The following is a 15271-nucleotide window of genomic DNA, read 5'->3' on the forward strand; positions in this document are numbered from 1 at the left end:
CTCAATTTTCAGTTAAAGGCGTTTCATTATTGAATTCAGAGATGTCTAGCTCAGTTTAGTTTAAATAGTATCTGTGCAATCAAATCGACGATAATCGCTAGAAATTAAGACATGAGTTTCGCTGAACGTAATCAGTGCTGATTATGTTGTTTTATTATTGTTTTCTTTGCGCACAAAAAGTATTCTCGTAGCTTCGTAAAATTACGGTTGAGCCGCTGGTGTCACATGCACTGTTTTCCGATGTCCTTGTTTCTGGACCTGGGAACATTACAGTTGCATTGCTGTCTATGGAGGGTCAGATAGCTCTCAGAGTTCATCAAAAATATCTTAATTTGTGTTCAGGTTCGGAACGACATGAGAGTGAGGAATAAATGACAGAATTGTTGGATGAACTAACCCTTTAACCCAACTATTGCGACTTCCGCTGCTGACAAACCAGGAAAAGTGTAAAATATCTATTGTATTTTTTTCATACTGTGGAAGTCAATGGCTACCGTCAACTGTTTTCTTACCAACATTCTTCAAACTATCTTCATTTTTGGGTGAGCTGTCCCTTTAATGCTTCCTTTAAAAAATTGTATGTTTTCATATGATTCACATGATGAGTATTTGAAGCCAGAAACAGAACATGTGATGGCAGAAGAGAGCGTGTGCATCGGCTCTCAGACCTGCTGTCCTCGAAAGGCCTGGAGGAAGTCGCTTTTTTGGCTCTGACGTCTGTAGCCAGAACAACAGATGGCGGGTAATGATGATAAATAGACGCTGCAGCCACTTGTGTCCGTTTACTCTCTGACCTTCATGGCAGAATGAAACCAGACGAATCATGACTCGTTTTACAAGCAAGACACTACAGGTGAATAGAGTACGAAATAATAACTAACAAATATCAACATACTTTAATGTGATTAATCAACAGGGGAAGGAAGACAATTGCTTTGTCTTAATAAATCAGAAAATACTGTCAAACCGACAGTAAACAAATACAATTTTACCATTAGGAATAAAATTCTGTATAAAATCAGGTAAATGCTATACGAACAAACCCATCAGTATAAACCTTGAGAATATAGCTAACTGTAAAATTTTAGTGCATTTAAGTGCTGCTGAAGTGGAGAAACAATCTCGTTCAGAGAAAATGGCCTATAAAAACATGCATTGTAATTGAAATCTACAGATTCAAGTAGATGAAGTGTATAATAAAACTCCTCAGTAGAAACCTTCAGAATATAGACAGGAATAAAATGGCTAAGTGTGGAGTAAAAAACTCATCTTGAAAGAAATTACCTTTAAAGATATGCACTGTAGTTGAAATCGACAGACACAAATAGATAAAGTGTAATAAAATAAACACTTATATGCTTAGTTTGGATGTTTTTTTTTTTTTTTTCATTAGCTTGAAAGAATATTATGGAAAAGTCTCAAAATCGACAAATAAATGAAAACAAAAAACAAAACAAAAAAGATAGTTTTGCATGTTGCCTTAGGATGTTTGATGGATGTCCAACATGTAGGGATTCACCAGAATATCAATTCTGGCCAATAAGAATGATCAATAATTGTTTTTATGATGAATAATTATGACGTAATGGCTGATATCATAAATCTATATTCTTTTATCTATTGTTTAAAAACAAAAGAGGCTGCAATTTAGAATCATTCATGCTTCAAAACATCAGAATTTTATTGTACAGTTGGAATAATTAGATTTAAACATCAATTATGTCCTACTCAACCTCAGATATCACGACTTTCACACCTGCATCAAACAATTAAAATCATACGTAATCTGCCCAATTGGATATATGCTTTGTAAGCAAAAATATATGCAAAATGCTTAATCACTGAAAAAAGTAGTATTCATCTTTATTTTCTGTGTGCAACCTGCATGAATTTCATTTTTTTTTTTTTGAGTGTGTCCTTGTTTTTCCCCTACGTAGGGTGTATGTGTGTGTTTTTAAGTTGTGCAATTTATCCTATTCAGTTTTAATCTTTCTTTAATGTTAACTGAAAATAGCAAAACGTCCCTAATGCAGGTTACAGGATTGCAAAATGAAAAGATAACAGATTATATAATATTTAGTTTGACGTCCTGAGGCTGATGATGATCACCACAATCTGAAGGTTTAGCACCGTTCACTGATTATTTGTCAGAAAGGAACATATTTATACCCTATTTTGAATCTTGTTTTGTGGAAAGTGCCATATAACGTGCATCCCTGACCTTAACAAGCAGGTTCATGCATATAGAAAAGATGCAGAGGAAGAAGCCCAGCAGAAACAGAAGAAGTGTCCCTGTCTGAACACTTATGAACACGTCCTTCTGCTGAATGTGCGCTTTTTATCAATGTCTCTATTTTCTGCCTGAACTTCTTTCTATGAGGGAAAGACCAGGAAGCCGGAGAAGGTGGAGTATTTCCAGCCGCCCATCAGGTTTCCTCTCTCCAGTTTGAGGTAGGCTTTGTCTCCTCTCTCCATCGTAATGAGACCGGCGTTGGTCGCTGCCTCACGCGTCACGTCCTGATCGCCGGCGAAGGCCGAGATCACCGGCCAGCCGTTCAACACCAGACTCACCTGGACCGAGAGCCAGAATAAAAGGACCTCTCACAGTATTTAATAATAAAAACAACTGGATTTGAATGACATTCATGCAGTGAACTTGAATGTTCTTGTGCAGTGTATGGTAGGGTGACCATACGTGCCATTTTTCCCAGATGCATCCTGGTCAGGATGCGTCCGGGAAATAAGGCACGTATGGTCACCCTAGTGTATGGTGGCCATTTGATGTCATGCTGAGAAGCAAAACTAGTTGGGAACTGCTGAACTAGGCAGTTTTGATTAATATGTCCTCTGTTGTCCCTACAAAAGTTTTTAAAAAAGACAGTTAAAGAAATAGTTCAGCCAAAAATGAAAAAAAAACACCAATGGATGCTCTACAGTGAATGGGTGCCGTCAGAATGAGAGTCCAAACAGCTGATAAAAACATCACAATAATCCACAGCACTCCAGTCCATCAGTTAACAACAATTAAGCCATTGCTTCAGGCTAAAATATGAGTCCATAATCCATAATAACAAAAGTGCATCTGCTGTCGTCTCTCACATCAAAATCCAGCCACTTATGTGTTCAGAGCTGTTTTGTCTTGTAAACACTGCTTGATCTGCAGATTTCTCTCCTGATTCAGACCAGAACACTTTTTCACTGGAGGAAGCGTTATTATGGACTCGTATTTTAGCCTGAATCAATGGCTTAATTGATGTTAATTATTGTGTGCTGTGGATTATTGTGATGTTTTTATCAGCTGTTTGGACTCTCATTCTGACGGCACCCATTCACTGCAGAGCATCCATTGCTGAGACACTGATGCAGAGACACATTTCTACAAACAAACAAACTCATCTACATCTCGGGTAACTTGAGGATGAGCACACTTTCATCACATTTTCATTTTTAGCTGAACTAATCCTTAAATATTCCAAAAATATTTAAAAGAAAATAAACAAGGTCTTTTTTTTCGTATGAGGCTCTGCGTAGGTGTTTATGAATGGATCATTTGACTCACCTGTATAGTTTGTCTGTTGTAAACTTTCACCACATTGAAACTGAAGCTGTACACTCCTTTTCTAGGAGCCACAAAAACGCTCCGTGCCGGATCGAAATGACTCCCAACATTCACCAGAACCTGATGGAATACAGAAAGACACACACCAGGAGCGTCCGGTCTGTTATAGCACTGATAAAGCAGCTAAACGATCATATATTCCATGCATCGTTACCTGGTCGAAGTATATGGTCATGGTGCGGTTGCTCATCTCAGACGGTTCGTGGTTGTTGTTCCTCACAGCCGAGAAGGCGATGCGGCCGCTTCCGGAGCGCACCGACATTCCCAAAGCGCTCCCGGCGGGTTCTGTGGTCGGAGTGGAGTCGCAAACCACTAAACACTTCCCTTCCAGCACAATGGGCTCCGTGTCATTCTGGCCCCGAACCAGCAGGGGGCCCATCAGACAGAGAAGAGCTAACCGTGTGCCGCTCATCTGAATACAGTGATGTTTTATTTCGTCCTCTAGCTGTTTCACTGCCTGCTTTATCTGCAGGTCCAGCACAAATGCAGAAATATCCAGCAGTGAGCCACTAGTGAGCAAGGGCCTTCCCAGCCAGACCACGAGACCAAGTCGAGATATCAGCAGATGCAGATCAAGAAGAGCACATCAGAAGATGTGTGTGCACTTACACATTCGACTATTTCGCACTTCAGCATTTGCTTGTGTTTTGAGATTAGTGCGTAAGTCACTGTGACTGGACCACCACAATACACACCGGCCATCTGGACCAGACGTCCCTTATGAAGAGACCATCTGCCTTCCCATCATGCTTCCAAACATTCCTGCACACACACACACACACACACACACACACACACACACACACACACACACACACACACACACAATCACACACACACACACACAATCACACGCACGCACACACAATCACACGCACACACACACACACACACACACACACACACACACACACACACACACACACACACACACACACACGCACGCACACACAATCACACACAGTGTTATTTTAGTATCGAGATACTGTTTTTATTAATACTTTGAATTAGGTTTTATTTTTATACTTCTGGTTTTAATTTTAATTTTAAAGTTTTAGTAATTTTGCTGTGTTTGTTGTCATGCTTACTTTTTATGTCTATATAGTTTTTTTATTTATTTTATTTCAGTGTCAATTTTACATGACGATAAACTAAATGAAAATAAACATTACCAATGATAAACATTGCCAATAAAATAAGTTCAAGGTTTATTAATATTATTTAATTAACAGTTTATTTTAGTTAACTGTAATATGGCTTTTATTCAACTTTCCATTCAGGAATTTTATTCAACACAGTAAATTTGATTAACCAACAAACATGTCCTAAATATCATATTAAAATATGATTAAGTTATATTATAGTAAAATATAATATATGGTATAAAAATATGTACAAAGAATGTAAACACACACGCACACCACATGGCTCCAACAAACTGCAAAATTATGGTGACTGCAGAGGAAAACTGATTGTTGCTACCGTATTTTTTACAGTTATTAAATCAGAGCTGCTGCTTTTTACTGTATATTTCAATGTTTTTTAAACAGTGTAGATAAAGTGTGTTGTAATTTGTGATTGCAGTGTTCCTGCATAGCTGCTAAAGTGTATTGTGTGTGAATTAATCTCAATTGCGTATCTCTCTCTCTTTTTCTCTCTCATTGAACTAAAATCATTAAAGCTTATTAAACATCAAATGTCATCTTTAATGCTCACTGAAGCTCAATGCTTCAATGGTTCAGTGGACAATCACATCCCGTCCATCTCTCTGTGGCTCTGAATCAAAACCTAGTATGCCTAGTATTACGTAGAGAGTATTTTAAGGCATCACTGTGCTCTGATGGAAAAACTGTTCCCAAAACTGGGCGGCAAAGATGGAGTTTCGATGTGAATTTGGGGTGAGACGGAGGAAACGCCTACACATATGCTATCAAACAATATTTAGCTCTCAGGACTGCAGTCAATGGTCAAGTGGCTCTGGATTGAACATATTAGTAAGTTTTAATAATGTTGAGAAATGTATGTTTCAAATATGAAATCATTAATATAGAAACAAAAAAAATTAATGATAAAATATATACTTTGTCATGACAAAGACAACATTTAAATAGATTTGTGCATACCGTTGTATTTGAGCGGTGGGAGCCTAAAAAATGGAGAGAGGTGAAAAAAGCATTTCAAAGTCTTCTGTAGGCTAATAGTAATAATATTAATGGTATAATGCTGTAAAAAATATTAGCTTACTTAAGTTTAAGATTTATTTACTTAGTGTGACAAAACAGGGTGCAAAATTAAAAAAGCAAAACCTTGTGCTCAGACAAATGAAACCACATTTATGTATCTTATATGTATTAAGCTACTGAGCTATGCTTTGATGCAACCTCACAACTTTTCTTTTTTTTAACAAAATGTGCTTTTTACCTTGGACTGTGTAATATAATTTCAACTTTATCTTTAACAGCATTCAAGATGTTTTTAGCATTTCAAAACACATTCTCATGTTAGCAACAGATAACACTTCCACATGAGACCAACAATTCCACAACAAAAATAAAATATCATAATTAAATATTATCAAAATATGCAACTGACGGTGGTGACAAAAACCTGAATTTGTAGTCATTTTAACTATGAAATACATTGAATCAATCAATTACTGTATTAAAACAAACACAACAAACAAACAGTGAGTATGTGATTGTTTATTAAGCTTTTATTCAAGAGTCACATTTAAGTATTTTGATATATCATTGGAACACAAAATCTGATGGTGGTGACAAATTTGGCATTTCTTTTACAAAACAAATGGAGTTCATGTAGTAGCCATTTTGTTTTTCTCTGTTGATGCTAGATGCTAATAGAACCTGCTTCAGGAGAATAAAATGATCTGAATATTTCAAATAATTTCCTCAGAAATTGGAAGATGGTGTTGACATCATGGTTGTGACCAGGAAATATTAACATTAGGATTGTATATAGAAAATATTCTCAAATTTCTAAAACTATAGCAGAGTCTGTCTGACAGTGATGTACTGCAGAGGAGGACTGTGGCGAGGGGTCCTTTAGAGCGACAGCTGCCCCTGATATTCCCTGATTTTATTACATCTTAATTATTGTCTGACAGTGTTGACAAAAAGTGGGGACACAACTTTGAATCCTTATGAAACATGCATGTGTCACAGAAAAACAACCTTGCTTTGATATGAGATATTATTAAGTGTTACTTTTGATAAAACAAGGTCTTTTTCATCTGTTTTAGATGTAGTGTGAAGACAATAAGTGTCATAGATTTCACATAATAATGATACAAATAAATTGAAGGGGATAATTGTGTTAAATACATTCTATTATTAATCCCCATAACATTTACAATTTAAAATATTTTTATTTTTTAAACCTGATTGCAGTTACAATTGCAAACGACTGACCTAATTTATGGGGTCAAAGACATAATTAAAATTTAAATAAGCTGCAAAATAAGATAACTGCAAATATTTTTAAATATACAGTAAAACACCAATCAGAAATCAAATAAGATATTGCGATGTTCCAACACCAATCAGATTAAGAGCTGGGATTTGATCGCTCCGCCCACCGACGCGGAAATTTCGAGTTCATTTCAGTGAGAAACTGACAGAGCCACACTTTAACGAAATAGATTGAGAGATAGCAATTAACAATGAAAATTAACTGTTAAAACGGACTACACTAGCCTGAGTTGTCCTTTTTGACAACTTTAATCCAGAAAGTCAAACGCCGCGACCGTTAAAGCTCGTGCCCGTGAGCGCGCGCAGTAACGGTCACTCAGGCCTGTGAGGATTTACTCAACGAAACTGGTGAGTTTTCTTCTGTTTTCTCTTCTAAATGGCTGCTTTTGTGGAATATGGTTGATTTTTAGTAGGAACATTGAACTGGCTGCTAGAATTTAAACTTTACAAAGTCAAGTCGACGGATTTATATCGTAAATGTTGAACAAGTGAAGTCAGAATGAGTTGTGCCTGAAATATAAATGATATCAGTCAGAAATTCAATGCTTCACGGAGCCTATGCTGGGAAATATTGGTAATGGTGTTTATTATTGCTTTGGTTACTATTATGAGGAGATATGGAAAGTTGTTATTGTTATAGAAAGTGTTTGTATGTCTGTTGCTTAGTGTAAATGCTTGTTTTTTTAAAACTTATTTTAAATGGCTTAATAAAGTGTTTCCTACGGTGGCCGAGAGCTCAACGCCCTGCAAATAGAAAAAAACACCTGCAAATTAAGAAAACAACTTCATCAATTTGACAACACAAGCACTGCAAATGCCCACAACACAACCAAACAAAGAATAACATTTGCAGCGCGTTTCTTTGTTTGGTTGTGTTGTGAGCATTTGCACCACCTGCTGTCAAACTGATGAAGTTGTTTTCTTGATTTGCTGGTGCTTTTTCTATTTGCAGATCTCTCAGCCACCGTAGTTACGGTGTGCTTGTTGATGTTTGGCCTGTTTTACAACTATTGTTGTTGGTGGATTAGAAATGTATGCATTAAATAGCCATTTTTTATTTAAATATGACGTTTTTAATGTCCTTTTAAATCAGCAGTGGGTTTTAGTTCCCTCATTGCATCCACAAGCCTTGGTTTGTTTAGTTGCAAATGGTTTTAGTGAAGAGATATTTACATGCACTAATTTTCTTTATTTTGAATCCTAAATGTTGCAGTCTGATTCATTGTGAAATTGAAATGTGTCAAATAACATAAATTTAACTACTTTGGAGTTTTAAAACAAAACCCAAATCAAATAAATAAATAAATACAAATAAAAGAAATCACTTCATATAAGCAAACTAAGGCTTAGCCTGTCCTGTTTCCACTTAAAATTTGAGGCAACCACTGCATTTTAATCACGTTCCAAACAAAGACACTGAGTGTCATGCAGCATGAGCAGTTTGTGATTTACATTAGCTTGAATGACTTCAAAATTTAAAGCAAAAACCGAATGCTCTCTTTAGTTTTGTCAAACTATACTACATAAAACATCTGCACGAAACAAAAACAGCAGGTGGGCTGAAAACTCACTCTCTGACAGCAGGTGGCGCTTATGGAACAGCAGTGATATGCTGCGTCCCAATTCGCCTACTTATACTATGCCCTAAAAGTTTTTCTACTTTTCTTCACAAAAGAGTACATACTTTTGATTATGTAGCAGAATAGTAGGCAAGCCTCGGGACATACTACTTCGTTATAGCTGCGTCTTTAACGGACGCTCTGTTGCTTAGTTACGTGCATCCTGTAACTGTTTAAACTGCCCTGTTAATCATCTTGTCACAGTTAACATTATCCACTTTTTGTTTAATTTGCTCAAATGTCAAATAACTTTGGATGCCCCAATATTAAATATGTTAAATTAATGAAATGGACACTAAAGAGAATAAATTATTATTATAAAACATTGTACATTAATCTACACTATGTATCTACTGACACTTAGTATCAGTCAGTCAAGCATTATAATATAATATTATGATAATTTAATATTATATGATGATAGAACTTTAGTAATTAGAATAACCAAGTATGAATGTGTAAGGATCCACCCGCTAGCCCAAACAACGGAATCCAGCGGCCTGGTCAAAGGTTTAATGCGTGTTCGGTCTTTTACTTGCGCTTCTGAATTTATCAGGATTTAGTTTCAATTTTGACCTAGCTCCAATTCTGATCTGACTCCAATTCCAAGTGATCATTAAATTTAGATTAATTAAAAATTGATCACAAACATCGCTTATATATTAATTTAGATATTTGATTATTCTCGACATACCATATTTTCAATTATCCGTTCACTGGGGACCTAATGTCTCTTTTGAGCCTATAGCGTCGGCCGAAGCGCCGGTCTCACGATCACAAACTCGCCAGTCCGATGTTAGTCAGAGGATGCAGGTAGACTAATACCTAGTTGTCTGCCGCCAACTGCTTGCTTATGACAAAAAGTGTAGTTTATTTAGTCTTTTCCCGTACAGCTTGCTAGCACCAGTGATAACCAGAAATCTGAGGTCTCCGATGACGTGCCGACTGCTCCGTTCATTCATGAGCCTTCAGTTTGACTGATCCTGGCCGTAGATTTGCGGTAACAAAAGCCTCCTCACAGTCTAATAGTCATAATGATTTCAGGTCAGTTCAGAATAAATCAAATATAACAATTTATTATTAGTCAGGTAAACGTGTCGTGCCAATTACATAAAACAATAAGAAGCCAATTCAAAAATAAGAAAATACATAATATCAGTTGTTCAAAGATGAATCTAAGTGTAATTATGTGTTCTTATGTGTTCAATCTATAGGCCTGGCACGCACAATACAGCATTTTTAGTGGTTTTCGCTGATCTGTGTGAATTGGGATCCTCTTTCCTGAGGATGCTAAGGTCCTAACAGGTCCTAGTTTTTTTCCCTCTGTCTCTGAATATTTTTTTTTCTCTCCCCAAGCATGCAATAATAATTTTTCTTTTAAGAGGTGTCAGGATGGATTTCGTGGGAAATGCGTGCTTTCATCATTTCATGATTATTATCGTAAATACTGGAAAGCAGGTCAGACTACTATACGCCGAGGATGATGTCTAGTCGCTTGAAGCCACAACAAATGAACCTTGAACTGAAAAGAGTTGCTAGCAAAAAGGGAAAGTGACAAAACCGTAATAAAACACCAATCAACTTTGTGGCATACAATAAATGCAAATGCACATTCACACTTCTATCTGAATCAAAGTATGTTTGCATTCGTAATAGCAGAAATGCTATTAAAAAAAATAAAGAAGCATGTAAAAAGAATAGCTGCCTGAGGTGAAGCTGACTTCATGCCAATAAACTGAAACCCGTTCTATGACACTTCCTATGATATTAATCAGATAACTTAGATACATAACATAAACGTAACATTACAACTTGTATCTGCACAAAAGGATGCATATGCCAGTGAACTTAAGTTAAGCGCCAAAGCGAGAGCTCCCGCCGTGATGCGCTTTCAACAGCGCGCTGAAACACGGGTAAGCACGGAATTTACTATAGATTCTAAATAGTTCTCATTATAATGCTTATGTCATAAATGTTTATGGCAGATTTGTGCTATATTTTCATCGACATTATCAAGTGATTCCTAAAATTGCCTGCGTGTTTTTGAAGCCATATGAAGTACGAAAACAATTTTATTTGAAGTATGCCTACAACAAATATGATGAAAAAAAACACTGCTTATTATAGGTTGTCGTGATCGATCATCGCGGTCACGGCCGAGGACTCGATCGCTGTTGCACATCCCTATACTGTAACGTTTTCATTCTTAGTACCGACTTGGCACCGAAGTACCAGGTCTTTTGACAACACCACTGCTAGTATACGCACCTCTTTGAGTTTTGAAACCAGTGGAGACGGCAGCACGTTTCGTCTTCCTGCGTTTCTAAGATGAAATAGCCCATAATACAGCGCAAATACAGATTTAAATGTTCCAATAAGACTTTTTCAAAGGTTTAATAGACACGGGCGAATCGTCATTTTGGTCAATAAATAAAGGAATTTATGTACACAATATTTCAGGTCAGACCTACCATTGTTACAGTAGCTTGATTATCTGGTCATTGTCATCTGTACTCCTAATGATAGCCAGGTCTGTGTAATGATCTCTGCAGTACTTCTGAGCAGCAGGCCATGCCTTCAGGGTCTTGATTAACACCAGTTTAGATGTTCCGCTTGCATTCTCTGTGAAAATTCAAAAATAGTCTCAAGATAATTTGCTGTGGACAATTTACAGATTATTCCCAAAATTACTGTATGTTTCTGAGCATTTTATATTGACATGGACAGAACAAAATGGGAGTCTAAAGGAACAGGCCAACCAAAAATAAAAAAAAAGTGACATTATTTACTTTACGGTCAGACTTTTTATTGTATGGAGTAGAGCTGCACGATTCTGGATAAATTGAGAATCTCAATTTTTATTTATTTATTTTAATTTTTTTGTCTCAAATAGAGATCACTATTCTCCCACGATTCTGAACTAAACTAAATATTATTTGCTGCAGTCTATTTAAAAGTCGTTCATTTCTTTGAATTATTAAACATTTTAATATATAATATGTGAATTTAAAATATAATGTATTTAATACACCAATTTTTTAATATTAAAATTTAGAAAAAGTTTAAATTGAATGATTCAATGACTCACTCATAAATACTACTTGTGTCATTACTGGATGAATCTGTGTTTTTGAATGAATCTCTTGAATAAATGATTCAATGACAAATACATTTTTTAATAGTCACTTGTTGCCACCTAGTGGTGAAACGATGCAATCAAAACAAATGTTAAAAGTGGATTTGCTCTATGTTGATCGCTACATAGACATCAGTGTTTATATCCGAACTATGAACTTTCATCCCAGTATTTCTGTGATCATATGAATAATTGTAAGGCAGAAATAGTATCGTGTAGTTGAAAAGATGGTTTGTGAAGCTGTTTAAACATACTAACTGTCTGCTCTCTGTGTCAGCGGCAGCGCAAACGCAGATTTGAATGTTCTGGTAATACATTTTATCAAAGATTTAATAGACACAGGCAAATTGTTATCATTTAGAAATTAGATTACGTGGGTGTTTGAATCGAGATCTTTTGATGATTAATCATACAGCTCTAGTATGCTGTAAAAACAAAATATTTCCAAAGTTGTAATAAAAACAAAGATTGTTAGTGTTTTGTACAAAAATACTTAATTTTACTTGTAATCCAGTGTTACTTGCCATTTCCTTACTTTAAAACCTCCCTGTATGACTGATTTCTTCATGCATTCACTGAATTAATGAGCATCAGTAAAGAGTGACTGTGCGTGTTTCTCACCGTCGTAACACACGAAATTCAATTCAGCGGTGCAGTAGTAATCAGACCATTTTCCTTCCAAATACATGCTGACACACTCTTCTCGTTCAAAGAAGTTATCTGGTTGGTCAAAAGCCCAGTTCTTGAACACCAGACTCTCCTCGTTGTAAGACCAGCGCCAGCCGTTGATGTCGTTGAACAGACCGATCCAGGCGTATGAAGAGAACTGTTTTTCATCTGCAGCTTCTTTCAGACGCGTCCAGTCTTCATTACTCTGAACGGTGGCCAGATCATTATGGTGCGTCCTGCAGTATTTCTGTGCATTTTCCCACGTCATTAACTGCTGGATCAGAATATACTCTTGTGGTTGACACAGAGTTAATGACAGCAGTCCTGCAAGAGAACAGTCGTTTTATCAGCTTTTTTTTTATTTTTTTCAGAGTCTCCTCCTTAAATGTTTCCAATATACCTGGTTTTTATTTGTTTTAGTGATTTACGTATCTTTTATTTTGGTTCTTAACAAAGTGTCACAGTCCTTGATATTAAGGTCAGACACTACAGGCAAAGCCTTTATGCCTTGGCCAATTTCAAAAGTTTTTAAATCAAATGTTGTTTATGGGATGGATATTTTTTTGTGTTTTAAAACATTTTATTCTTGCATCTGTAAAAAACATTTTTTTTTCTCCACTTCAGCAATACTTACATTCACCAAAATGTACAGTTTTATTCATATCCATATTCTGAAGGTTTTGCGGTTTTTTTTTTTTTTTTTTTTTAATGAATCTATAATATATAGTTTTGTAACATCTTATTTCTAAAACATGGTAAATGCATTTTTGAAAATGTGTTTTCTGTTGCCAGTATTTTGTGAGGTATGGAGTGATTAAAGTGAAATCCAAATCCAAAATCCCTCCGTAAAAACCTTTAACATCAGCAAAATTAACCTGGCTTCGTCCAATGTTCAGATTTATGTTCTGGGAATGTTTAATAAGATAAAGTCTCCTTTGCATATTTAAACATAACAAGGATGGTGATTGTATTAGCTCAGTTCACATTGCCTTAATTCTTATCTGTCCGACACGATCACAAGAGTAAGTTGGACAAGAGCTTGTCAAGTGAGGATGTCTTTGATTTTAGATGTTTTGAACATCACAGGTTTCAGAAACTATTATTATTTTCTGTCATAAAGAATGGTCAAATATCGGAGACTAAGTGATTGAATCTCTTGATTTAAATATAGTTCAGGCAAGTTTAAACCAGGATTTGCTTTTAATATCATTCTTTAGAGTGTAACAACAGCAGTCACAGTGCATTGATGTTCTCTCCTGGTTAAAGCTTGCACTTTAAAAGTGCACTTTTCAATAATATCAATATTATTAAATATTATTATTATTATTATTGAGAAAAAAATAAGAAAAGGTTCAGTCTCCTCTACAAAGATTGTTACATTTCACACTTATTATCATAATATCACTGTGTGCAAAACAGCAGGAATATGTGAGTAGTCATTTGGCCTCATTTCTTTTATTTTTATATGGTTTGTAATCTTGTTTCAAATATTAAAGCTATTTTAATGTTTTGCATACTGTTTTACCTGAAATAGAAAAGAGTCGAAGCCAAATTTGTTCCATCACTTTGCCAGTGGTTTTGTTTCTGGAAAAACATAAAAAAAATAAATAAAAAAAAACAGATCAAAGAAGTTCGCTGATATACTGTCTGTGTAGTTTAAATTAGCCTCATTGTTTAGGTTGAATAATTTGTATGTTTGTACAAGGAAAAGTATATTTTCTAGTTTTATGGACATCTGTGCTGTGCAGCCAAATTATGAAAATAAAAGAAAACAATGCAGTAAAACGACATATCTATCAGAAAAGAAAAAGAACAACAGTATATTATCCATAAAAGCAGCTGACACAACTCTCATTACTCGGTACATTATGATGTGAATCAGTCGAAATTCAGCATAACTGTTCATACTTTCTGAAATGGCTGTAAGAATGGACTGATGTAATGTTGGCCTACCTTCAGTGATCGTGAGTTATCAGGATGTTTCTGAAGTTCCCAATCTTGTGCTCTTTAAATGGGTTTGTTACGTTAAGAAGGTAATTTCACAGTCAGATATGCAAAGTGCTGTTTATCATTAGTTTTGCAGCTCCTCCTTCCGGTGTCTTTTCTGGATCATTTGAGGAAACTCATTATAATGTGATTCCTCGTTATTCTTTAAAGTAGATGTTACACATTTAGACTCAACCTTTATGACAGCATCTATTAGTGTAATATCCAAGAATTTCACAAAATGTCATTGTGCCATTTGTATATTTATTAATTAAATGTTCCTTCTTGATTTAGTCTCTGCAAATGAATGACCTCAGATTGATCGCAGAGCCTGATTGAAGATGCTCATTGGCCGATCACACATACATCTGCTTTAAAACATTAGACAGATGACAGTAGTCATGATTTTCTAAGTGGTATAAGAGCCAGAGTGTATCTTGCGCATAATTTTAACCTGATTAAATTATATAAATAGATAAAAAGATTGATTTTAAAGTGGGATGCTATCACTCTGTTTTGGGAGGCTTTGTGGTGTGTTTAATCTTAATATAACTTCTATTTTTCAGTTTAAATGTCCTTGTGGATCATGTAAATGAAGGACAATGTGATTCACAAGTCTATGCAAAACAAACAGCATCACTTCATGTACATACATTTGTGACCTGTGCTGGCAAAATGAGTCACAATGAGCAAATTTTCAAAAATAAGTAATTTTTTCACATTATCCATTAAAAGACCTTCGAAAGCATGTATG

General features: G+C 35.6%; 2 protein-coding genes across 3 annotated transcripts; both read right to left on the bottom strand.

Moving 5' to 3' along the window:
* Positions 1-881: 881 nt before the first annotated feature.
* On the bottom strand, positions 882-4338 carry si:dkeyp-74b6.2 (cerebellin-1). Its single transcript, XM_058782360.1, has 3 exons — positions 3774-4338; positions 3560-3679; positions 882-2571 (listed from the first exon to the last, which is right to left on the bottom strand). The coding sequence occupies exons 1-3, from the start codon at positions 4029-4031 to the stop codon at positions 2374-2376; spliced, it is 576 nt and encodes a 191-aa protein (XP_058638343.1). The 5' UTR covers positions 4032-4338; the 3' UTR covers positions 882-2373.
* A 544-nt stretch (positions 4339-4882) lies between these two features.
* On the bottom strand, positions 4883-14097 carry LOC131544601 (L-selectin-like). 2 transcript variants are annotated; one of them, XM_058782942.1, is made up of 4 exons: positions 14057-14097; positions 12484-12855; positions 11198-11348; positions 4883-5765 (listed from the first exon to the last, which is right to left on the bottom strand). In XM_058782942.1, exons 1-3 carry the CDS (start codon positions 14091-14093, stop codon positions 11203-11205), a joined length of 555 nt encoding a protein of 184 aa, XP_058638925.1. In that variant the 5' UTR covers positions 14094-14097; the 3' UTR covers positions 4883-5765; positions 11198-11202. The 2 variants fall into 2 exon arrangements, with proteins under 2 accessions (XP_058638925.1, XP_058638924.1); XM_058782941.1 differs by lacking the exon at positions 4883-5765 and having other exon boundaries at positions 10839-11348.
* Positions 14098-15271: the final 1174 nt, after the last annotated feature.

The sequence above is a fragment of the Onychostoma macrolepis genome, chromosome 07 (assembly GCF_012432095.1).
Source record: "Onychostoma macrolepis isolate SWU-2019 chromosome 07, ASM1243209v1, whole genome shotgun sequence".
NCBI lineage: Eukaryota > Metazoa > Chordata > Actinopteri > Cypriniformes > Cyprinidae > Onychostoma > Onychostoma macrolepis.